Source organism: Camelus dromedarius, chromosome 17, assembly GCF_036321535.1.
Source record: "Camelus dromedarius isolate mCamDro1 chromosome 17, mCamDro1.pat, whole genome shotgun sequence".
NCBI lineage: Eukaryota > Metazoa > Chordata > Mammalia > Artiodactyla > Camelidae > Camelus > Camelus dromedarius.
In genome coordinates this window covers 33,303,402-33,329,713 of record NC_087452.1, presented here as the reverse complement: position 1 = coordinate 33,329,713, position 26,312 = coordinate 33,303,402, and the positions used below count along the sequence as shown (strand labels likewise).

General features: G+C 41.5%; 1 protein-coding gene across 1 annotated transcript; it reads left to right on the top strand.

Moving 5' to 3' along the window:
- Positions 1–1,955: 1,955 nt before the first annotated feature.
- Positions 1,956–25,773, top strand: RBM5 (RNA binding motif protein 5). The gene is made up of 25 exons (XM_010978252.3): positions 1,956–2,078; positions 3,420–3,488; positions 5,293–5,458; positions 6,299–6,454; positions 10,165–10,234; positions 10,720–10,793; positions 13,218–13,301; positions 14,125–14,185; positions 14,641–14,706; positions 15,187–15,347; positions 16,601–16,698; positions 17,316–17,403; positions 17,564–17,641; positions 17,721–17,793; positions 18,490–18,575; positions 18,962–19,046; positions 19,258–19,349; positions 21,012–21,173; positions 21,587–21,736; positions 21,817–21,888; positions 22,498–22,677; positions 22,983–23,057; positions 24,127–24,224; positions 24,303–24,432; positions 25,127–25,773. Exons 2-25 carry the CDS (start codon positions 3,472–3,474, stop codon positions 25,250–25,252), a joined length of 2,448 nt encoding a protein of 815 aa, XP_010976554.1. The 5' UTR covers positions 1,956–2,078; positions 3,420–3,471; the 3' UTR covers positions 25,253–25,773.
- Positions 25,774–26,312: the final 539 nt, after the last annotated feature.

Sequence of the window (26,312 nt, the reverse complement as noted above, 5' to 3'; positions counted from 1 at the left end):
CATATAGAAATGTAGAAATATATAGTGTGTAGATAGTGCTTTGCTTGTCTGGATGCTTGTGTTCCCCCTCCCCCTGCCAAATTCATATGTTGAGATCTTAACCCCCAAAGGTGATGATAGTAGTAGTTGAGGCCTTTGGGGAGTGATTAGGTCACGAGGATAGAGCTGTCATAAATAGGATTAGTGCTCTTACAAAACAGATCCCACAGAATTCTGTAGACCCTTTCACCATGTGAAGATACAACAGGAAGTCTGCAACTCGGAAGAGGGCTCTCACCAAACCATGCTGGCACCTTGATTTTGGACTTCCCAGCCCCCAGAACTGTGAGAAAAAAATTTCTTTTGTTTACAAATTACCCAGTCTGTGGTGTTTTGTTATATAGCAGCCCAAACAGGCATAGATAGAAATAGAGATGGGGAGAGGGGAAAGAAAAAAGTTAACCCATTATTCCAAAACCCAGAGATTTCTACCTTTCCATCAATTGTCATGACTTTAGTTATCCAATGAGTTTCCAATGTCAATAACTTAATGCCCTTAGTGTAGAAGGGTAAACCATAGAACATGTTTAAGGATGCTTTTTCCAGGAAAAATACTTTCCAGTATATTTGAAGCTTCTGGTTTGAAATCTCTTTGATATCTTTCCCCTTGTTTTTGAAAGGTCTCTTCTTATCCAGAAAGATAAGAGTATGGATGTGGTTTTCCATAACTGGTATCTTCCTTTGCTTGTCATGGTCTAATTTTTCAGTCTGTATGTGTGACCTGAAAAAATCAGTTCTGCTAAAACTATATTAACAGTGCCAGTGGGCAAGTTATGCTAACTGGATGTATAGAAATAATGCCAATTCACTGATGAGTCAGTGTCCAAAATAACTCTGAATTGTGGAAGGATCCCTGCTTCTTCCTGCCACAAATGTTGCACTTTTAGCTTGGTAATGGATTCATTTGTTCATTCAACAAATATTTATTGAGTGCATACCGTGTGCCTGGCACGAGTAGAGGCACTGGGGATATAGTCGTGAACTAAATAGACAAAAGTCCCTGCCCTTCTGGAGTTTACATTTTAATGGATGAGGGCATGGACTCAAATCCCAGTGTGAAACTTAACAGTGTGATGTTTTGGTGTGACCTATCTTTCTAAAACAAGGCCAGTGATAATGGCTTCGACTAGATGAACAGCAGCTGAGGCAGCTAGAGGTATACATATATTTTAAAGGTAGAATTAATGGGATTTGCTGACAGATTGGGTGCGAGGAGAAACGAGTCATGGATAACTCCAGGAGTTTTGTCCTGAGTAACTGGAAGCAGGGAGTTGCTATTTATGGGCTGGGGAAGGCTGTGAAGGAGATAAGGTTGGTTTTTGGCTGTGTTAACTTTGAGATGCTACTAGACGGCCAACTGTTAAATTAACCCTGGAAAGTAACTTTCCCGAGCCCTTGTCTTAGACTAAAGAATATCAACGATATTCTGAAGACTGCCTTCAAGAATTCTCTTAATTTTCATAAATCTCAATTTCCTCACTTGCAGCATGGGTTTGATAACCATCTCATAAGTTATGGAAATGAAAACAGATATTTATAAAGCATGTAGCCTAATAGTCTAATCTAGCGTCCAATAATGCAATAGGCGATCAACCCACGTTCCTTCTCTTAAAGCCAGATTAAACGAGATGGGTTACATCGTTGTCACTGAAAGCAAACTGTACTAAGGTCCTTGTAGCAAAGGGAAATAATTACTATGCCTAATTAAGGAAGGAGCTCTAACCCGGGTCTGCAAAAGGCAGACTGGCTACTCAGCAGTGGTTTTGAAGAAAGGGAAATACGCAGAAAATTAACACAGGGCGTAGTTAAGTGACAGACTGCCCTAGAGACCACACTTCCCAGCAGCCCCCGCGCGGCCAGACACCTTTGCGGATTGGACACCTCCTTAGGAGGCGGGTGGCGGGGGGAGGGGAATAGGCGCGAGGTACTGTGGGTAGGAGACGGCCGTCGACGGAGGCGCCATTTTGTGAAGCGGCCGTACCCTGTTGGAATTCTGGGGCACAAAACCGCTACTGTTGTTGCTTCCGTCCTCCCTGAGGGTAAGTGAGGCGGCCTCCCGTAATGACCGGCGGTTCTTGGTGTTGGGGTAGGTCTTGTAGAGCCTCCCTGTCAGCCGCGGGCGACGGCCGATCAGCCCCAGCCGGATCTCTCGAAGGGCTACCCGAGGCATTGGAGGGCCGCGCCCCTCCTCGTCTCCAGTGCTGTCAGCTTTCAGATGGCGTCCTCTCCCCTCAGCTGGAGGCCCGCTTCTTTCGGGCTCTTAGTGTGCCCCTGCCGATACACGTCTCCGACCCCCAAGCCTAACTGAGCATGGAGCGGTGGTCTGTCCCTCGGGTACTTCTCAGGGGCGCCTTGGCAGTCTCTAGCCGCCATCGTCCCTCAGGTTCACTTGAATATGCCCTCACCGGAAAGCTGTTCGGTGAAGGCTGATGTGCGGGCTGAGAACTTCTTGGGGGATGAGAGGCGCATGCAGGCAGGAAGAGAAAGCCGTACGCCTGATTCGGTCACGCAGGCCGTGGCGCCGCCATCTCGGCCGCGACTCCCCACGGAGGTGGGTCTGGGCACTGCCCAGGAGATGAGGGGCGGCATCAGAGATTCTGCCCAGGGCGTTGTTTTTCCCAGATGGTTCTCTTCCTTTTATTAATTCAGCAAATGTTCGTTGAGCGCCTGCTTTAGAACAGGCACCAGGAACGGCCGTAACTAGTTTTTCGGACCTCAGACGCATCGAACGCCGTCTAGTTGTGTGATGTTTTATCGCTGTCGGTGTGCTGCGGGGCCAGGCTGGCGGTCAAGGGCCTGTGGTGGTTATCGTTGTTACCTAGGAATTAAGTCTTATCGAGGTTTGCTCTTGTCTCATTGAAATAGCTTTGGATCAGCCGTTGCGTTTTATAAATGGAGTAGATTTCAGTCAGCTTAGCATCCGGCTTCTAAAAGATTTTACATTTTTCATAAGTAATTTTTGAATTTCATTTCGCTCCTTGTATTAGTAAAGACACTGATTAATGTTTTAACGATCAACTACCCTACTGGAGTTGCTTTGATTCAGAAGACAGGGAGCTGATTGCAGCTGTGACCTTTTTGCTTTGTAATCCTACAGTAGGAGCAAGGAAGGAATCTTCTGCTTGCATCCTTTTATGGGTTCGTTATTGAATATGAAATTGATATTTTAAACTATTCATCTTTGTGCTATGCTAGTTGTTAACAAAACGTTAGCATGATTTTAATGTTGACAGTTGGTCCCCACCTCCTCCCCCCAACCATAGATAACCATTGTTAGTGATGTAATGAAATTCCAACCTCAGTAGTGTCCCAGCTTATAAAACAGTTGACTTATACGTGATCTCTCAGATTTGCAGCAACCAATCTCTTTTGCCTCCTAGAAAAAACAAAATTTGAACCTTTGGAGCCGTGTGCTAGATCTTCAGTAGGACAATGGGTTCAGACAAACGGTAAGTTATTACTGTACATACCTTAAAATCTCAGCATTTTAATGGGGACTGAACTATTTGTTAAAAATTGTCTAGCAAACAAATACTTGAGTGTCTTTATTGTCAGGCATTGCTATGAGCACCTTCATGATACTTGCTCTCACAAGCATGCAGTTTAGTGAGAGAATTAAAATACTATGTGAACTGTGCTGTGATGAAAGAAGTTGAGAGTGCTGCCAGAACACTTAGGAACATGTGTTTTCTTGGAAACAGCCAGCAAAGCTTCCTGAAGAAAGTATTCTCTAAGGAGAAGCCTGAAGGGTAAGAAGGAATTAGGCAAAGGAGAGCAGAGTGGAGTAGGTCACTTAGAGTTCCCTATTGGCAAAGCTAGGAGATCATCTAGTCTGGCACTTTGCACAATTCCTGGCTGTAGAAAGCAATCAGTGAATGCTAGTTCTCATTATTGTCCCCTCCATGACAAAATGATCCAGATTTATAGAGCTGAGAAGCTTTTGGACCATGGGTTACATTAGAAAAAAGAAAGAAAAACTGCTAAAGAATTAGTGGATAATTAGGTTGAGAGCATTCTACTGCTGTGTCATCTGTGGATTCTCCCCCTTATACCATTTGATTTAAATACAAAACCTTGACTTTTTCAGCCAGTTGTCTCCTTAATATTGAGTCCAGTCCCAGTGATAGATCAGATTGATGACCCAGTGGGACTCAGGAAATAATTCATGTTACATGATGTCATTGCTTTAATGCTGTGTCAGTAGTCTCTGTTTCCAAATAACTTATTAAATTAACATTTACAATTTTAAGGTCTCTTATCCCAACACTTCACATCCTGAGATAGTTCTAGACTTCTTATTTCATTTGTTTCTTTTTATTATTTGTATTCCCTAAATGAGTCCCTTGTAAGCCTTTCCTTTGACTTTTCCTTACAGGGTTTTATGAACCTGGTAAACAGTTTATGAAAGAACTATTTATATCTGTGGTCAAATGGATTTAAGCCTCTTGTTATTAGATTTTCCTGTGAAGCCCGGTGCTGCCCAGTAACTAAAAGTAAATTAGATGTTATAGGAAATAACGTACTCTGATGGTGCTAGTTATGTCTAACAAATGAACTTCATTAACTGCCTAATGGGAAAAAAAGACTTAATCATTCAGGTTGTTGGTCCATTTCTCAGCAGTGAGTTACCCTTCAGAGTGGGTGAGTCAGGATGTGTTCTCCTTTGAAACTGAGTGAAATGCTAATACAGTTGAACCTTGAACAACCTGGATTTGAATTATGTGGGTCCACTCCTATGTGGATTTTCTTCAACAGATACAGTACTGCATGATCTGTGGGTGCAGAACCATGTATACAGAGGGCTGACTATGGGACTTAAACATCCATGGTATCTGCAGTGGGTCCTGGAACCAATCTCCCTCAGATACTGAGGGACAACTGTAATTGCATTTTTCCTACCTTTCACTAAGATCCAAAATCAGGGATGAAAGGAATGATGTATAGACCACAGGCTTGGGAAAATGCAAGATGAACTTAGACAACCTGACTCTTTCTCAAAAATATTAAACCCAAACATTTAATAGCTGTATTTTTAGATTTATTATGAAAACTGCCTTTTCATTTAGGGATGTAGGTGTTTTCCCAGTGGTTGTCTTTGTAAATTGGAATTTGGTGATGAATTTTAAGGGCTTTATTAAACTATTTGGATATCTTATAAACTGAGCTGTGGGGTATGTGTTTTTTCAACCATGTTTTCTGAAGAGACAAAATGTGATTTACTTTAGAGTAAAAGAAAGTTATTTTTCCTGGCAGAGTGAGTAGAACAGAGCGCAGTGGAAGGTACGGCTCCATCATAGACAGGGATGACCGTGATGAGCGTGAATCCAGAAGCAGGCGGAGGGACTCGGATTATAAAAGATCTAGTGATGATCGGAGGGGTGATAGATACGACGACTACCGAGACTATGACAGCCCAGAGGTGAGCGACCAGCAACTGTTTATGGAATTGTTAGAATTATAAATTGTATGCACAAAACCATCAAGATTCTTGAAATAAGTATACCAAGTGTGGAAGTCTCTCAAGAGGAATATTATATTCAAACTTTATTATTCTGAAATCTATTTGAGTTGACTATAACTCTCAAAAGACAGACAGCCCTATAATAATAGAAATACTGGCCAGGATTTACATAGATAGGGCTCACCATTCACCAGGCACGCTTTTGAACACTTATGTGAACTCATTCAGGTCTCACTACAACCTTATAAGGTAGGTGTTATTCCCATTTTAAAGATGAAGCATTTGGGGCATAGTTTATATCATCCCTGTGCCTCAGATAGTGTTTCTAGAAGTTGTAGTTTAACATTATCGTAGCAGGTCTCTTTCCACATTCCCTTCCATATGCAGACATTATTTAGAAGTAACTGTGCTGCCCATATAATTTTGCACTTTTTTTTCTTTTCCTATGCATGTAATCATTTTATTGTAACAGGCAGTAGTGTTTCATTGTGTTGGTGTACTGTATGGTGAGTTGTTAAACCATTCTTCCTGAATTAGATGATTGTTGCAGGTTTAGGGTTTTTTCGTTTTATTTTCTGTTTGTTTTGGGTAGGGGGTTTGGTTTTGTGGGGTTTTTTGTTTTGGTTTGGTTTGGTTTTTGTTTTTGCTGTTTTAGAAAACGTTGCAGTGAATATCATCGTGGAGTTCTTATATTATCTCTGTTCCTAAAGATAAATTCCTAGGAGTGGAGGGACTGGATCAAAGGGTATAAATAAGCCCAGTGTGATTTTAATTTTTTTTTTTAATTGTAAAAATCAGAGAGAACGTGAAAGAAGGAACAGTGACCGATCTGAAGATGGCTATCATTCAGATGGTGACTATGGTGAGCACGACTACAGGCATGACATCAGTGATGAGAGGGAGAGCAAGACCATCATGCTTCGCGGCCTTCCCATCACCATCACAGAGAGCGATGTAAGGGGAACCAGCAGTTCTAATGAGCCATTCAATAGGCACAAAGAACTTTGAGCTTCTACCATTATTTTCTATTGTTATTTTATCTCAAACTAATACCTAGTGAAATACATTTCTATATTTTGGGTGGAGTTCTCTCAACTTGGTTCATAGATAAATTACCATTTATATTTAGGCTTTGAAGCTTAGTGTAGTTTTCAGAAGTTCCTTAGCTACAGGGAGCAGTTCTTACTCCTGCAGTAGCCCTTAGGAGGTATACAGTACATTTTTATTGAATTGGTTACTTATTCAGTGAGGATGTATTAGTAAGAATATTTTTGACTTGGCCACCCTTTTATTTGATAGAAATGATATTATCCAAAAAAAAAAAAAAAAGAAATGATATTATCCATTTGAAACCTCTGAAAAGCCTGTTGAAAAGTCTGGCTCCCCACTTCTCATACAAGCCAACTAGAGCCTTGGTGTACTGGGCACTGCCTGATTTCCAGTGGTATCTCTGGCCCTTGCCTGTTCCTTCCAGCCACATCCATCACTTACTTCCCCCGCAGGCCACTTTGTCCATCATTTTCCCAATGTTCCTTTTTCTGCTTGAAGCCTATCCTGACCTGTGAGGCAGAATTTATGTGAATCACCAACCCTTGACTGCAGGAGGCTTCTCAGCCAATATTGTTTGTGAAATGAATGTGATGTTTTGAAATATGTTTTTAAAAGATGTAAATGCATGGTGTTGTGCCAGTATCTATTGTCTTGAAGTATTCAAAGTAATAATCTGACTAATGTTTAGTGGATTTTAGACAGAGCTGAAGGTAAGTACTGACTTCACACAGCTTTGGTCCTCTAAACACTGGAAGTGACAAACGTGAAATGGGATGTTAGAGTTAATAGTGGGTGTTTGTGATCCATTGCACAGCTGCTATACTGTGTACTGTTAGATGCTATAGTGATGCAGAACCATGGATCCTGCCTCATAAAAGTTTAAGAATGAATAGTTAAGATCAGGAGATGATGAAGACAATGCAGAGTAGAAAAGTATAGGAGTTGAAAGAGGTCCTGTTGAAAGTCTTCTGTGGAATAGCTCTGGAGACTTCTTTAAGGGAGGTGGTTACTAGTGGCGGGTAAAGAAGGGCTTCAGGGAAATATTAGTTGAGCTGATAGTTGAGGGATGGAAGTGTTTTGATCTGGTGGAGAACTGAGGAAAAGGTGTGGACTGGCCCTAGCCAGCTTGATTTTACTGAAAACAAAGACTTTGGCCAAGAGAGAGGTGGATGGGAAGGTGATTTGGGGTCCAGTGGTGGGGTCTTTGAAAGCCTAGCTAAGTATAAAAGAAAGTTACTGAGGTTTTTGCCTGGTAACAAAAGCTCTTCAGGTTAGATGGGAGGAGGGAGAGAGTGATAGGGGTAGATAGAAGGCAGAGCTGAGCTCAGGTAGCAGCAGCCATGGCACATGAAATAGGTGGTGCAAGAAATCCTGCAGGAGTCAATTAAGGAAAGTTTACTTTTTGATCATGTCATCCCCTTGAGGTGTCTGTTAGAGATGTGTCCCTCGGAGCTTGTGTATTTCAGGCTTCTCAGAGAAACAGAGGTGCCTACTGTAAGAAGGCAGGTTTCAAAGTAGAATGTCTGAAATTCCCAAATATCATGCAATATTTGTAGAAAATTTGCTTGTTGGAGTCTTTAAAACATTTTAAAATTATAGTATTTAATCATGTCCTGAACTTTAGTTTATCACTTTCATTAATTTCTTTAACTTTTTTTTTAACAAACCATTTTTTAAATCTTTATCGTTTTTGTTCATTTGTTTTGAGGGGGTAATTAGACTTACGTATTTATTTTAAAGGAGGTACTGGGGATTGAACCTAGGACCTTAGGCATGCTAAGCATGGGCTCTGCCACTGAGCTGTACCCTCCCCATCACTTTCATATTGTTTGTCTTTTTATTTTAGTCCCCCCACAGACATGTGAATTCTTAGAGTAACTATCTTTAGTTAACTGTCTTACTATACATGTTACTGTATCACTACTTTTATAGAAACTGTCTTCAGTAACTCTGGTGACTAACTTTTTAGTTACTATGTTATGAAGTGTGAACTTGAGTCAGGTGGTTGGGTCTGGCTCAGTGTAGCTCTTCTCAGACTGAAAAAACAGATACAGCCAATTTTCCTTATTCTGTATTTACAGTGTGTAAAGCCACTGGGAATACTGTACCATGCTCTTAGGGAAAATACAAAGTTAGATTCATGTGAGCCTCTGGTCACAACATTTTCATCAACATATCAATATATAACCTGGTTTTATGTGTATTTCTGTTTAGAGATGCCTTATTTAGTATATACTGTTGGTTCATTAGCACTGAACTCACAGCCAGTAGCACTGTAACTCATGTCTGATTGAAGCTTTTCTAACATTTTCTCTGTAAGGACCTTCCTTCTTGCACTTAGGAACACTAGACAGCACTGCAGCACTTCACTTGGAGAGCCATTTTAAACAGTGAAATCACCAGCAAAAAATACAAAAGTGTGAAAAACTTAGCACTAAATAGACTATGAGAAGGACACTTGTTTACAGTATGAAAGTTGAAACAAGGCAAAAATCACCTCTGCAGGAACAGGTGCATCAGGCGACTCACTTTTTTTTTTTTTTTTTTTTTTTTAACTACTCTGCACATGTCTGCAAATGACTGTGAAAGCAGTGCAAATATTGATTTGGAGTTATGAATTTTAATGAGTAGGCAAATCCACAAGTACAGAATCCACAAATAATGAGGATTAACTATCTGTAATTCTGCAGCCTTTACACGTAATTATGGAAAGTTGGGATCACTAAGAATCTCTGTTTTGCAAATTTGGCCCTGGTTTTTTTTCCTGGGAGTATTGCTGCCTGATACAATAGCTAAAGGAACTAATGTATTTTTTAATGTATTTGGAGTTCAGCAATAAGGGTCTGACATCAGTAACAAGCCGACGAGCCAGGATTCTTTATTTGGGCCCAATTACGGTTTATTTTAATTTACTAGGAGTCTGAGAATGTTATGAGCTTTGTTGATTTTCACCATTAATGTAAATGTAAGAAAACTGTTTCTTTTAAGACATTGTGCAGAAAATGTTTATCTTAAGGGAGTTCCTCATTTTTAGGGTATTGATTTCTTGGTCATGTACTTCTGAGGACAGTGACATCTTAACTCTCATTTTTTCTCTCTGGTCCTTTAGAATGGAGGACAGTAAGATTAGACAAAAGGAAGGAGGCTTGAGGTACAGCATACAATGAGCAAGACTGTACCACAGCGTAAATAATTGTTCCTGGGGGCAAGCTCAGGTGGTAGAGTGCATGCTTAGCATGAAGTCCTGGGTTCAATCCCCAGTACCTCCTCTAAAAATAGGTAAACAAATAAACCTAATACCCCCCCCCAAAAGAAAAGCCAAACTAAAAAAAAAAGCTATAAAAATAAAGAAATAATAATTATTTTTTTTGTGCCTGAGGCAAATTCCCTGTCAGCATATAAATAATGCCTTCAAAGCTGTTACAGTACATCAGTTTCTCTGAGAAGAGTTCCTTCTTTTATTCTCTTTTAGAATAATTACATTTTGATGATAGAAGTTTAAAGTCTTGCTAATTAAGCAGTTGATGTAAACCCTAGTCCTTGGACTTTCTTTAGTGTGGAATAGTTTGTGGTTGAAGCTTTAATTATAAATAAATGTGTAAAACCCTGTGCAGATTCGAGAAATGATGGAATCCTTTGAAGGTCCTCAGCCTGCAGACGTGAGGCTGATGAAGAGGAAAACAGGTGAGAGCTTGCTTAGTTCCTGCTGTTCTGGTTCTCTTCCCCATTCCCACCTCAGTCCCTAAAGAACATCCTGATACCCCCAATCTTCAAGCACATGAATTCAGAATGAGAGGTTTGCCATGGCTAAGGAATGTGACTCTTTGAAAATGATGTTTTAGAAAGCATCTGAGGACCTTTTTATAAACTTTGGTTTTAAGGGCTTTTTTTCTTTCGGTAAGTAGTGATTTATGAACTCCTTGTTTGACTGTAGTCGGTTGCATGGTTACTTTTTAAACGTGGAATCAAATCGAGTGGCATTTAGTTCAGGCGGCTTGGTTCCTTGCCATGGCAAAGTATCAAGAAGATCCCCAAGTCAAGTCACATTTGTAAAGCTGCTTCCCAATTGGCTTTGTCACGCAGTGTTGAAGCAGTGGGAGAGAGATTCACCTGTTATAAAGGAACTGACTAACACGAGTATCCCGTCTATATCTGAATGCTGTCTCTAGGTGTAAGCCGTGGTTTCGCCTTCGTGGAGTTTTATCACTTGCAAGATGCTACCAGCTGGATGGAAGCCAATCAGGTTGCTTCACTCACCAAGTCTAGATATTCATGAAAATGGAACAAGTCTGTACAATTAAAAAAAAAAAGGTTGAAGGAGTGGTTTGTTCCAAAGGAGTGACTTTAAAGAAAAAAGCTTTGTATATATTAAAATTGATATTACTAGATTAAAACAGTACAAAGCACTACATTGCAGAATTTGCCCTGCCTTTAAATATGGCTACCTGGCAGGGCTTTGTTAACCACTAAATACATAGTTACCAAAATATCTTGAGTATTCCCCTTTTCCCTACCTAATTTATATTCCTATTCATTATGTTTGTTGAGAGTAATCTTAGAATATCCAACTCTCGATTTGACAGTGAAGAGAATATAATAGAAGTCTGCTACAGGCATTTTATGAATAATTCTTTATTTCTGCTTGGAGACCACAAGCTTCCTGGAGGCATAACTTTTCATATGGGTCTTCACAGACCATTTAAGGACCTAGTGGAATATATGAACAATGTCTGATGAGATTAGCCTGGGAGCTGGTGTCCTGCTGTCTAATCTAGTTAGAGTGGCATTAACATTCTAATCTCCCTGAGAATGCCTTTTATAGTCTGTTCAAAGCAAATGATTGATGATTCTTGGATGTAACATTAACTGAAGTTTTCTAGTTTGTCAAGATAATGTTCAATGCTTGGCACTTAAATAACTTTTGCCAGAACTCCAAAGCACAGTATTGAATGCCTTAACCAAGTGCATTCTGGGAAGTTTGCTTATTTAACTCATTATGTTGCTTTTCTGCAGCATTTTATGATTTGTCACTCAAAGTAAGAGTTATATTCTTTGGTAATTTATTGTCATTTATAACAAGACTCACTAATGAGGGTATCATTTTGATTGAGTGATTTTTAAGCCTCATTTTCTTAACCCAGAGGTGACAACCTGGTCTTAAAAAAGTAGATCTTGATTCATTTCATACCATGGACACCATCCTAGTAAATTCAGGACAGTCTTCATGTGAGTCCTCTTTCTTGACCTGACACCATCTTTTGATGCAGTGGATGTATCAGAATGACTTGCCTGGGAGTTTAAAACTCCTAGGAAGTTAAAACCTGTAAGACATTTAAAAATCTCCACAATTTTAATGTATACAAAGCTATGTTAATGTGTAATATTTCATTACAGTTCAAGTTCACTCCGGAGATAAAAGGCCAGTAGGATTAGGGACTCAGTGGTAGTTTGGAATTTCTCCCAGCACACATCCCTCCTAGTGGGATGATCTGTTGACGTATCTCCCAGCTTCTTTATTTTTGCTTCTATACAACACAGAGAGTGGATGGCCCTTCAGCTCTTTCCCTCTTGGCCAGACATGTAGTCTTGCCTCTAGATATTGCAGAAACAACATTCACAGCATGTCTTAACTCTTCCAGGATTTGCAAGAACCAAATTGTTCAACAGTATGTATGTTTAGAGGGGTTAGACTGCTTTAAAAAATTTGGATATCTAACCTCTTAAATCTGTTCTGACACTGTCAGAACATCCCACTCCCTTTCCCACCCCTCAGGAGAAAAAAAGAAAAGGTGTTCTTGTTAAATGAAGGCTCTTTGGGGGCAGGTGCTGGGTGTATTGGCTAGACTGATTCCACTCGGAGTTTTGACCTTTGAAAATTAAGTTCCTTTTAGTCACATGGTTGACTTGAAGGATGAGGTGGTATACGAACATTTATAAACTTTTTCTAACCCCCTGAAGAAACTTCATTGGCCTCCTGGTTACTCATTTTGAAGAGAGTACCATCTATTTCAGTGAAAAACACATCTGTACCCAGGACATCACGTGGTTGCAGTTGGCAGGAAGAAAACTCATTTAGCTGTTTTACAGTCGATGGCATTCAGAATAGTCCCTCCTGAGAAAATTGTAACCAGATTCCCTTTAAAAATGAGTTCCCATACCATTGTCCCCCAAAGGACACATCCTGAAGCAGGAGTTTGAGGGAAGGGGAAATACAAAGACTTCCACTTTACATAAGAATTGGGGACTGGGAGAAAAGTGAAGCGAAGCCCAAGGACACCATGCTAAGGGCTAAAGTAGGAGACAACCTCAGAACTGGGAGAGTTGTGTCTTCTGCTTTTTGAAATAGACTGTCACTCTCAGGCAGCCTGTCAATGCTGATTGTTAGGACTTCTGTCTCTGCTGGAGACACGGCCTGGTGCATGTCAGCGTTTAGTGTGTGGCAGCTTTCTCAGCACTCCCTGACTCCGTTTACCTTTACTCCGCATCCCATTCTCTTACTGCCTATCTGAAGGATTGGATGGGCAGAGTATAGGTGGCGGTGGTTGGTCCTCCCCGTATGTTGTCCATTTAATTCCAGAGCACTGATTTTTCCGAAGTGTGCTCTGCCCTGGGAAAATGGACACATGTTTCCCACAATGGGAATAACTGATTACTTCTTTTTTTACAGAAAAAGTTGGTGATTCAAGGAAAGCATATTGCAATGCATTATAGCAATCCCAGACCTAAATTTGAAGATTGGCTTTGTAACAAGGTAAGCTGTGTTCTTCTGAAGTAGAAAAAAACTTTTGGGGTTTTGTTGTTGCCTGTTTGACTGTTTAAATAAAGAAACTAGTAAGTACCCAATCACTAGCTTTTATCTTAAGGTGATTTTCGTACTTCGTGACTTTCTTTGGGTCGTCCTGATTAGGTATTACAGGACAGAATCCCTTGAACACAAGAAATTTTGTTTAAAATCTAGGTTCTAAGCCCAGTGTTTCAATGAAGATTTTAAGTTTGTTTCACTTTATGGTTCTTGAATTCTAGAGCTCTCAACTTCAGCAGTCTCTTAATTACATTAACAGAACGCCTTGTGTCCCTGCTCGAATTGTATCGAGTCTATTATGATCTAGTCACCAATGCACCATTTTGAACTTAGGTGTTGCCATTGACACTTTGAGAGTGCTCAGACTCTTTGTTCTGCATGTGTCCCATGTCCAGTAGGTGTCTAGACAGTATTCCATTTACGTTGTGTGTGTAAGAGTGGTCCATTTAAGTGCTCTTCTCATATAAGGGAGAAGTTTGCTAGTGGTTTGCTGCAGGGTTTTAGGGTGAACTGAAACTTTTCTCCAACTTAATAAAAATAGAATTCTGCTTCAAAATACGTCAAGATTTGTTTTTCTTGGAAAAATTCATGTAGTGAAGCATTCTAAATTTTTAGGTTTAGTGCCCCTTTGTCTTGGATATGTGGGTATCACTTTCTGCTTTTTTTTTGTTTCTCACTAGGACTTGCCCAATGTCCTATTGCTCTAACCCATATTTTTAGTAAGCCTGGCCTACTGTGAGAAATAATTACAGGTAAAACTTTTTTTTTCCAGTGCTGCCTTAACAATTTCAGGAAAAGACTAAAATGCTTCCGATGTGGAGCAGACAAGTTTGGTAAGCCCAGATTCAGCTGTTTGGGATATGTATTGAAACCTGACTAATTGGGTTGTCTGTGAACCTAGATTGTAGGGCATTAAAACAAATAACCTATGTATTTTCCTTAAACCTTTTTACCTTAGGTTAGGTAGATGCTGCTGATGATTGTGAGAGTACAGATAGTTATTTTATTTTCCAAAATTAAGTCTGATCACCTAGTTTGTATTCTGTACCTGCTTTTCTTTAGTACAGAAGTAATGTCAGCCCTCCACTGGCCCAATTTTTACATTCCACATTGGAAATTCATATCAAAATTAATGAGATTTTACTATAGCGACGAGTGGTTCAAAAAGAAAAATAACGACTGCTACATTTACTTAAAATTAAAACTTTGGTGTTTGAATGTATTTCTTTACATTGGTTTGTTGTTTGTCTTCAATTATGAGGCTCTCCCTCTCTTTCCCTTTTTACAGACTCTGAACAGGAAGTGCCCCCTGGAACCACAGAATCAGTTCAGTCTGTGGATTATTACTGTGATAGTAAGTTCAGATAACAATCTTTTGGCTTTTATGTTGGAAGTTGACCTTTGTTGGATGTTTTTTTTCTTTTTTAATAAGTAGCAACTTCAGGTTATTTCATAAACGATTGGTCTTTAGAATCTTCTCCAAGTCAAAGTGAAAGATACACCCTTTACCCTTGAACAACATGGATTTGAATTGTGTGGGCCTACTTACATGCTGAGTTTCTTTAGTAAATGCTGTAGTACTACACCATTTACCATTAATTGAATCTGTGGATATAGAACTACCAGTACAGAGGGCTGACTGTAAAGTTACACACAGATTTTCGGTGGAGTTGGGGGTGGCAGGGGGATCAGCATCCTTAAACCCCCTGCATTGTTCAAGGGTCATATGTACTAGAAACTTCCCAAAATGGATTTGTTTGTACTTGAACCTGCCTTGAAAGGCATTGATGGTGGGAATGCATATATATATCATTTGTCTCATTCACCCCCCCAGCAATCATCCTTCGAAACATAGCTCCACACACTGTTGTGGATTCCATCATGACAGCGCTGTCTCCCTACGCATCCTTAGCTGTCAATAACATTCGCCTCATAAAAGACAAACAGACCCAGCAGAACAGAGGCTTCGCATTTGTGCAACTGTCTTCTGCAATGGTGAGGTGTTCATTGAATCTTCCTTTATTAAAAAAATCTGAGCTTTTAATTATTAGAGGAATGCAGATAAAAACTACGAGTTATCACTTCACACCAGTGAGAATGGCCATCATTGAAAAGTCTAAAACTAAATGCTGGAGAGAGTGTAGAGGAAAAGGAACCCTCCTACACTGTTGGTGGGAATGTAAATTGGTGCAGCCACTATGGAAAACAGTATGGAGGTTCCTTTAAAAACTGAAAATAGAGTTACCCTATGATCTAGCAATTCCACTGCTGTGCATATATCTAGAGAAAACTATAATTTGAAAAGACACATGCACCCCAGTGTTCATAGCAGTACTATTTATAATAGCCAAGACATGGAAACAACCTAAATGGTTATCGATAGATGAATGGATAAAGATGTGAGGTTGGGGGAGGGGCAGAATATTACTCAGCCATAAAAAAAGAATAAAGTAATGCCATCTGCAGCAACATGGATGAACCTAGAGATTATCATATTAAGTAAGTCAGAAAGACAAATATCATATTAATTGTATATGGAAGGTAAAAAAAATGATACAAATTCTATTTACAAACATAAAAAAGACAAAAAATAAGGGAGAAAGGGCAGGAGACGGATAAATAGGAGTTTGGGATTAACAGATACACATTACTATATGTAAGGTAAATAAACAAGGACCTACTGTATAGCACAGGAAATTATACTCAGTTTCTTGTAATAACATAATGGAAAAGAATCTGAAAAGAAAACATATGTATAGATAAAACTGAATCATTTTGCTATACACCTAAAACTAACATTGTAAATCAACTACATTTCAATAAAAAAATAAAATTAAAAAAATAACTGAACTCTGAGAGGCAAATGTGGTTCATCAAATTATGATTCTATGTGTAAGGCTCCTGGAGCCCAACATGATGAGAATTGTTGCAGTGCTAAATTACAGACTGATTAATAAGTGGTAAAAAAAAAAAAAAGTGTATACTTGTAGGTAACTGGCAGAACTGAAATTGGAGCCACAGTTTTGTCCTTCATGCTTTGTTTTAGATTAATTTAGCATTTATTCCTTTAATAGTACTGGATACCTTCATGTCCTAAAGGAAGGAGTATTTTTTTCCTCAATATTTCATATGCACGAACAATAATGAATTACTCTCGTTTAATAGAAAGCACTATTGGAATGGGATAAGTGGTAGGGAGAGTGTTTTAATTACATGACAAAATTATTTTTCTTCACATTCTCCTTCAGGATGCTTCTCAGCTGCTTCAGATACTACAGAGTCTCCATCCTCCTTTGAAAATTGATGGCAAAACTATTGGGGTTGATTTTGCTAAAAGTGCCAGGAAGTGAGTGGCTTCATAATCCTTATTTCAGACTGCTGCATCTGCACACTTGACCCTAGATGCTTTGCTAACTGTACCCTAAGCCCACATTCTGTACACTGAGACGCTATCCTCCCTGGTTGCCAAGGCTAGAAGGGAAACAGTTATCTCCTCTTAGAGCTTATTTCTGCCTGTCTCCAATAACCAATTGCCAGAAAACTTCAGAGAAGGACAAAGACATGACAGATGGGTTGAGAACATGTGCTATGCAAACTGCTTCGGGATAGTGCAAACCCATCTGGAAATAATCCTTTCCTTCTAGAACAGCATGCTAATAAACAGCTTCATGTATATAGAGTTTCATTCTAGTGATGTCAGTTTCCCATTTCTAGTATCATTGCTTATCCAGCAGACACCTTATTAGATGGCAGGGTACAAAGTAGAACAATGATACTGTAGGGACACTTTCCTACTGAGGGGTTTGCCCATCGAAACCTTTCCTTGCTATAAAAAATGGCCTTGCTGGCATTAGAGACCTTCCAGCAAAGGCTAGAGTGAATTGCTGTGTTCTGGGTAGTGGGAGGTTAGTGATTGGAAGCATACTGAGATGGAATCACATGATCGGATCTTTGTGGTTTCAGAGATTTGGTCCTCCCAGATGGTAACCGGGTCAGCGCCTTCTCTGTGGCTAGTACAGCCATTGCTGCAGCTCAGTGGTCATCTACCCAGGTAAGATGGAGGATCTTTTTGCTCAAAGTAGCATGGTGGTATTGTTCAGAATTACAGAAGTACCCTCTCCTGTAGTGCTTGCCTTAGAAGCTCTCCGAGGATGTTTTTAAAAACTTGGTATCCACCAAGTTTGTCTTTGTTTCCTCTTGACATTTTGTAGTCTCAGAGTGGTGAAGGAGGCAGTGTTGACTACAGTTACCTGCAGCCAGGCCAAGATGGCTATGCCCAATATGCTCAGGTAGGTAGATTAGACCAGCATCCAACTTCTGATCTCCTTTGTCTAAGAATAGCAGCTTTAATAGTGGGCTTTTCTTCAGTACTCACAGGATTACCAGCAGTTTTATCAGCAACAAGCTGGAGGATTGGAATCTGATGCATCATCTGCATCAGGTAATAAACTTCATCTCCCTTTTATCTTTTGTTTAAGCAGATACATTTGAAGAGATACAACTAGATGTTCTAACTAGACCTAAATAAACATGAGAATCCATTTCCCTGCAAGACTTTGGGGGAAAGCTGTCATTCAGACAACATTCAGAGTTGTCACCATGTACCTAAGGTTCTAGGCGGAGATTAGGATTGCTTGCGTACATCAGGAACTGATAAGAACATCTTAAGAGACCATGTTGTAAAGAGTGTTCATTCTTGAAATTCAAGTTGGTATTCTCCCTCTCTTTGTTGTTAGGATTCATTGGTGCCCACATGGGTTCAGGTGAGCATAGAGGGTGTGGCCCTAGAGTCTGGTGTCCACACATCATTCAGAAGGGTCACTGTAAGAAGTCTTTGCTTTAGTTTTTGTTCCAGAATTACAAAGGTGTTGCAGTGAAATCTTTCCTCAACCCCAGAGCAGATATATAGAGACTTTCTTCCTTTCCTTCTTAGCCATCATACAGGAAGTTTGACTTTGTGTGTCATGTGCTAGTAGGATTATAAAAATGAAAATACAGGTTCAAGGATACTTAATGGAAACTAGATTGTTAAGAACTGACATATACAAAGACAGATGCTAGCTTGGGCATTACAGATAAGGATGTTTGGCTTAGAGTTCAATGCTTGGCTCTTCCTAACTCCTGTGTTTATCATCAGGCACAGCAGTGACCACCACCTCAGCGGCTGTAGTGTCTCAGAGTCCCCAGCTGTATAATCAAACCTCCAATCCACCCAGCTCTCCGGTAATCTTGTCGTCCTAAATACGGAACTGGTGACTGTTGGGGAAACTTTGTTTTGCTGTACAAGTGTTCTTTTCCTGCTGTATGAGCCAGGATTGAACAATACACACACATTCCAATCTTACTTCTCTCTGTCTAGTAGTATTAAATAATATAATAATTCTGTGTATATACTTTAACTATAAGGTTCCAAACAGGGTATATTTATACTATACTATGCATGCTTAGTCTTGACCTTTAGGAAGAAAGTTGTAAACATGTATTTTATTCAAGGATTGCCTTAGATCGTATGTCTGTCAGGGAGCCCTTCCTGCTGGATGATTGCAGTGATTTAGTTCTCTTAAGAGGCTTTACAGTTGAAATTATATTGAAGCTGCTGTTCTTTCCAGACTGAGGAAGCACAGCCTAGCACTAGCACAAGTACACAGGCCCCAGCCGCTTCCCCCACTGGTGTAGTTCCTGGTACCAAATATGGTAAGCCAAACCTCATGGGGCTGTTGACAGTTGGAAGGTCCTAGTTGTTGTCTTTGTTTACTAAGAGTTCCTCTCCCTATGTGGGTGTCAGAGGGACACTTGGGGATGTGAGAGAAGACCATTAAGGCCTGCTGCATCTCAGTGACTTAGAATTTGAAGTAAAGCCAGTTTCTTACCGGAAATGACTGTGTGCTGGATTTTGTTTTTGCAGCAGTGCCTGACACATCCACTTACCAGTATGATGAATCTTCAGGATATTACTATGATCCGACAACAGGGCTGTACTATGACCCCAACTCACAGGTAATTTAAGAGTTTAAAAAAAGTGTTTTGGGGGATAATGTACATATGGAAAAGCACAGAACTGACATGCAGTTCTTTGGTTTACATGTATATGCGTTCATACATATACCAGCACAGAGATCAGAGCGAGAACATTCCTAACATGCTGAATGTCCCTCATGCCTCTTGCCAGTCAGTACCCTCCCTCTTCAGTAACCACTATTCTTACTCCTATTACCATGGGTTATCTTGTCAAGTTAAATTTTATAGGTGGCTGTTAACCTTTGTGGAAAGACCTAGACAGAAGTTTTAAATTGTGATTTTTTTTTTCTTCCTATATAGTCTTTTTTTTAATTGAGGTAAAATTCATGTAACATAAAATTGGCCATTTTAACCATTTAAGACTATACAGTTCAGGACTTTTTAGTATATTTACAGTGTTGTGCCGCCATCACTACCACTGCCTAATTCTAGAACATTTTTATCTCTCCAAAAGGAAACCCTATATCCTATACACTGAGCAGTCACTTCCTAGTCTCTCCTCACCCCAGCTAGCACTGTCTGCTTTCTGTCTCTGGATTTGCCTGTTCTAGACATTTTGTATAAATGGAATCAGATAATATGTGCCCTTTTATGTCCAGCTTCTTTTTCTTAGCAACCCTGTGTATTCTTGAAGGTGGAAATTAGGAGATCTCTGGAGTGATATTTTATTTTTGGTTATGTATATAACTTTTAAAAGAGGAAAAGCAACATTAACACTCCATAAATAAACAGCTATTTGTGACCAGGAGCTGTATGTGTAGAAGAGTGAAAATAAGTGCCTTTAACAGGAACTTGGCATTGAGAGCTTGTGGCTTCTGAGAGAGTAAGGTGTGAAGCTGTGTGGGACCTGCCTGAGCAGGCCGCACCTCTGCATGGTTCTACTGCTCTCGTTTGTGAAGACTGACTATTTCCCAGTTCTCCTGGGTAGCCATAGGAGTTGTGAGTCCTGTGTCTCTGACCCACATCACCTTCTCTGGATGAGATGTAACAGGCAGTCTCTCCTGGGTGCCTGTTGAGCAGGTAGAGTGAGTGGAGAATAAAGAAGAGGAGAGAGAGCTGCTCCCCATCCTCTGTTGCAGTTCTCTCCACACATTTCAGATCAGGTTCCTTCACCCTGTCACCTCCTTCCAGGCTCCCAAGCTAGCATTTTACAACCCTTTGATTGCCTGGGTATCCTGAAGCAGGGTTCTGTACAGTTGAACCCAATGATGAGATGTTAACTGATTGTCATGGAACAACACGTGTGAGTAAAAGATCCTCCTGAACCACCTGTTCTGGCCACCTGATTTGTATAAATGATCTATCTTTGGAAAGGGGTCAGACACCTTGCTCTTTGGGTACCCTCCAGGCCCAGGGATTAAATCAGTGGGAACTAGACTCTTGAAAAGAAACCACATTCCACTTTTGCCCAAGAAGTTTCACATCTCTTCACTGGCTGGTCATCTTCCTCACCTACAGCAAGTGTCCAGCAGCTCCTCTCTGGGCAGGAAATACTACTGCTCTGCAATGTGTTTTATGTTTTTATGTTTAGTTTTTTTGACTGAACAACTTTGACATGCCTTTTTTGACAAAATACTCCTTTAAGTTAATGGTTTGACACAGCAGAAAGTCTGCATTGTTTTGGGTTTTTTTTCCTCCTAGTACTACTACAATTCCTTAACCCAGCAATACCTTTACTGGGATGGAGAGAAGGAGACCTATGTGCCGGCTGCAGAGTCCAACTCCCACCAGCAGGCAGGCCTACCGCCTGCAAAAGAGGGGAAGGAAAAGAAGGAGAAACCCAAGAGCAAAACAGCCCAGCAGGTGAGAACGTGACCTGGCCAGCAGACCCATATTTCTCTCTGGGGCATTGAGCTTAATTTTTAGCTGTTTAGAGGGCAGGGGAGATCTGTGGCATTTATATGCACTTTATTTGCATTCTTAAAATCTGGACCACACATCTTATTTACATTAAGTTTGAAGAGTATTTAGCAATTCTTTAGGATTACTATATGTTGTTTGTCAGTTGCCGATGTACTTGGGGAAAAAATGCTGAAAGACTCAGACTTTTGAGCAGTATTCTTTAATAATATTTTTGGTTGTTATGTGGTAGCATCTCATAAAGATAAGGGCCAAAGGGGTTTTGTTATAGACCATCTGGTTGAGGTAAGACCCTTAATGGCTTATTGTCTGGCACAGGAGACTTAAGTATTTTTTTCGTGATTGTTTGACATTAGATTGCCAAAGACATGGAACGCTGGGCTAAGAGTTTAAACAAGCAGAAAGAAAATTTTAAAAACAGCTTTCAACCTGTCAATTCTTTGAGGGAAGAAGAAAGGAGAGAATCTGCCGCAGCAGATGCTGGCTTTGCTCTCTTTGAGAAGAAGGTAACAGTAGTGGGAATGGCCATACTTCATAAGGGGAACTTAGGTAAAATTTGAGGCTTATGACTTGTTCTATTTCCCAGGGAGCCTTAGCAGAAAGGCAACAGCTCATCCCAGAACTGGTACGAAATGGAGACGAGGAGAATCCTCTCAAAGTAAGGAAGTACTTCCAGTGTTTAATGGCCATATCTGTGCTTTGTGTCTCACTTTGAATCTCAGCTGCATATTGGCTAATGTGATTCCTATTTAAAATGGGATGTGGTCACTGTCAGTGGGTATTTGGAGCAGCTTCTACACATAGACTCCACATTGAGAGCTTTGTTTTCCCTGTGTGAAAGCAGGTGAGATGGAGCAGAGGATGAAGCCCAAATTCCAGTTAATTGAGTTTTATTGCATTTGTAAATAGAGTTTTAACAGTCTGGAAAGAGAAAATTTAAGATAAGAAAAAACCTATTCTACTTGGTAGATACTGGTTTGGGTTGGCCATTACTCTGATCTATTTTGGGGTTTTCATACATGGTCAGTAGTCTGAAAACAGCCATCCAGGAACTCTTCTTGGGTCCCAAGAGGTTTGGTGCCAGGAGGCTGTTGGGTCCAGCACTGGAGGACCTGACTGCCACACACAGGAGGATGAAATGGAATACACCACTGACATGTGACATGAGTAATGGGTGCACTCTCACAGCTTGGATTAGGCATTACTTTTAGCCATCGCTGTCTTCCTGTTGTACATTTCCAGTGACCCACCCTCCTCTTGTTCCTAGAGGGGTCTGGTCGCTGCTTACAGTGGTGACAGTGACAATGAAGAGGAGCTGGTGGAGAGACTTGAGAGTGAAGAAGAAAAGCTGGCCGACTGGAAGAAGATGGCCTGCCTGCTCTGCCGGCGCCAGTTCCCAAACAGAGATGCCCTGGTCAGGCACCAGCAGCTCTCAGACCTACACAAGGTAGCCATGCTTCTCTGAGCTGAGCTGAGGCAGGGAGGGGAAGCAGCAAGACGATGCGAGTGCCCTGACAATAGTGAAGATTCTGCGTTGAATGATTGCCTTTTAGAAGGCTATTCCTGATCATAGTCTGTTCCAGATTATAGAGTGGAAAGGAACATGGCAACTCCATATACACTGGGCTCTGGCTTTCATGCTGTAGTGTATTGAATTGGGCATTGACTCTTAGAAGACAATTGATGTGGGTAATGTGACATTTCAAATTGGGGCAGTCTGAATTCTTACCATCTGTAAAATCTCTTGTATAGCAAAACATGGACATCTACCGACGATCCAGGCTGAGCGAGCAGGAGCTGGAAGCCTTGGAGCTGAGGGAGAGAGAGGTGAGTGGGGGTCAATGTGCCACTAGAAAGAGTATCTTGGGGTAACTGCCTTTGGGGGTTTTTTTTTAGCACTTGTTCCAGGTCCCGGGGGCAGGGTAGGATTTGTCATACGCACTTGTCACCTGGCCATTGTGGCTCAGGTAAACTCGACCCAGGCAGTATGTGCTTTGTGACCCCCTCAGTGTTCCTCAAGACTGTGCACAGGTTCCGGATGCTACATCCTTGCTGGTAAAGTACTGTGGGTTTTAGGAAGTTGAGCGTGATCTCATTTGGCCTGGCCAGGGAAGCCTTTGAGGGCAATGAAGGGGAGCTTCAAATTAGGCCTAGGGAGCAGCAAGCAGGACACATGATACGATGATTGCAGGTGATACGGAAGGAAGCAGTGGACAAGGCAGACCAGGGCTTGGGGTGAAGGCAGGAGAAGCCTGTGAGACCAGTAATGGGAGTCACTGGTAATTGATGAGGCTGATTGAGAGCCAGCTGGACAGGGTTTTAAATACAAATACTGGCCTGTGGGTTAGAAATGAACCTGTGGGCAAATTACTTAAAATTTCTCACCCCAAGATAATTCATAAGGCTTTTGAGGGCTGTAGCTAGGGCTTTTGCTTTCCTGTTTTTTTTTTTCTCCACTGTTTATGGTGCCAGCTCTGCAGAGACTGCAGAACAGGTCTCTGGAAGCCTCCTTGGGTCTGTCTGTCCCTGGAGTTGGGCCCTCCAAATGCTGAGGGGGAACAGCAGCTCTGTCCTCCTCTCCCTTGAGGACCTTGGCAGGCTGTGCCCACACCCAGCAGGCTGAAGAGCTTGACAAGAGGTGACTAATTAAATAAAGCTGCTCATTAGACACATAGTTCTGCCCCAGGTTCCACACAGAGTTCATCTCTACAGACCTGCTATTTTGGATGTGACTAAGTACAGTGAGGGAGACGGGGCATTTGGTATTTCAGACCACTCTAGAAGGCCAAGCAGCAGATGAAGAAAGCACTTGAGGTGATAATCTTGAAGTGTAGGTGCATGAGACTGTTAGAGATTGAAGTCCAGATATCTTTATCTGTTTGTTCTCCCCACATAGATGAAATACCGGGATCGAGCCGCAGAAAGACGGGAGAAGTATGGCATTCCAGAACCTCCGGAACCCAAACGCAAGAAGCAGTTTGATGCTGGCACTGTGTATGTGTTCTGCACATTTTCCACTTTGTGAGCTGGGGCTCTGGCTGTTATAAGTAACTGTGTGTTTGCCACTGGCAGGAATTACGAGCAGCCCACCAAAGATGGCATTGACCATAGTAACATTGGCAACAAGATGCTGCAGGCCATGGGCTGGCGGGAAGGCTCGGGTTTGGGAAGAAAGTGTCAAGGCATCACAGCCCCCATTGAGGTAAGTAGTAGGATTGGGCTTCAGTGACTTGCAGGCTTGTTCCAGAGATGAGATGAGTCCTTTGTCATAAACAAACCCTTAACACTGACTCAGACCCATGTAGCTTAGCTTGGATTTAATATCTTTCAAAGTGATTCTGGTTAGGTAAAAAACAAATTATAATTTAGTAAGAATTCCATCCATAATGAGAAGTCCTTTACTCAGAGCTCAAATTGAAATATAATCCCGGGATCAGAGTTCCCCAGCCACTGGCCTTTTAGACAGGAGCTCCACCTGTGATTGCTCCCTTTCTAACCTGGCAACATAGCTTAGGACAGACTCTTACAGTTGATTTGTTCAAGCAAGTTTTGCAGACTTCGGGGTGTCATGCTATGATCCATGCCCAGAATTACCAGGCCCTCCCTGGGCTTCAGTGCAGTGCTTTGGGGCCCTTCCTAGGCACGATACTTGCTAAGCAGGCATAGGGTTGGGGGAGGGTGTGGTTCCATCTGCCTGTCTCCCTTACCCATTTGATCCCTTCAGACCTTAACCTGCTCCTGGTCTCCAGTGTAGAAATCCATGTCTTCATAATAGAAAACTTCCTCTCATCTCCTAGTGGGTAGTCCTGCTCAGGAAGGAGTGGACTAGATGAGACGGTGTGGGGAGTAGTCCACACACTGCTTGCCAGCTGCTAACAACAGTTTTGTTCCCCCAGGCTCAGGTCCGGCTAAAAGGAGCTGGCCTTGGAGCCAAAGGCAGTGCATATGGACTGTCAGGTGCAGATTCCTACAAAGATGCTGTCCGAAAGGCCATGTTTGCCCGGTTCACTGAGATGGAGTGAGATTCAGCAAGCGGATGAGAGAGAGAGATGACAAGGAGCTCCAAAGAGCGCAAGAAGTGCTCCATCTCCTGAATTCACTCTGACTACCTTTCTCTTAAGGGCATGCCTTCTGCTGTTAATAGTTTTTAGGGTGAGCCACTTCATTCTGCAAGGTTCTCCCACTTAAAGGAGTTCCCCTTGTTTGGGTTATCTGGTGAACGACCTGCCTTCCTGCCAGAGGGCTTGTGAGCTGGCCAAGGGGACAGTGGGTCTTTTATACTTCAGTGTACATAGTGTAATGTAGTGTGTTTTACACGTGTAGCCTGTGTTGTGGTCCATCAGCCCCTTGCATCCCTAGGGGGTGTTGAGATGCCCTAGGTGGTATGTGACACCAAAGCCACCTCCATCATTTGTTGCGCTGTCTTTTCTTGGCAAAAGCCTTGTGTATATTTGTATATTACACATTTGTACAGAATTTTGGAAGATTTTCAGTCTAGTTGCCAAATCTGGCTCCTTTACAAAAGAAATACCTTGAAAAATGAGTGTCTGTCTCTATTCTTGGATGACGAGGTGGGTAGAGCATGTCTGAGCCAGTCTAGCCTGGTGATAAAATCAGTGTGTGAAAACTCTTCATGGAAACTCAGTTGTAACTGAATTGGCTTTTCCACTTCCTTTCAGTTTCTAAGACCAGGGCGAGTGCGAGCACTTGTGCTTCTCCACTTTTCACAAGATTGTATTCCAGACATGCAGGGGTAGGGATGTTACTGCTCTGGGTAAGAACCTCCCTGCTTCTGGCCATGATATGGGTGATGCTGGGTCCACCCTCGGCTGAGGCAAAGGAACTGTGAAGCCGTCGTTCCCCTGAAGTGCTCTTCTGTGCTGCCACCTCAGCTGCTGAGGAGGTGGTCAGGGACATTGGAGAATTTTCCATCCTAAGTGGTGGCATCCCATCCTTGTCATCATTTTGGCCAACAAGACCATGCTTGACAAGGGCGGGAAATGTGCCGGAGGCTGCTCCTGGGACCAGATGTGGTAATGAGGTACCCATGCCACTAGTCTGGCTGAGCTGAGTGCTTGGGCT

Coding starts and splice junctions, on each gene's coding strand:
- RBM5 (XM_010978252.3), top strand. Junction 14,186..14,640: donor ATGTGGAGCAGACAAGTTTG/GTAAGCCCAGAT, acceptor CCCTTTTTACAG/ACTCTGAACAGGAAGTGCCC. Junction 22,678..22,982: donor AGCTCTCAGACCTACACAAG/GTAGCCATGCTT, acceptor TCTCTTGTATAG/CAAAACATGGACATCTACCG.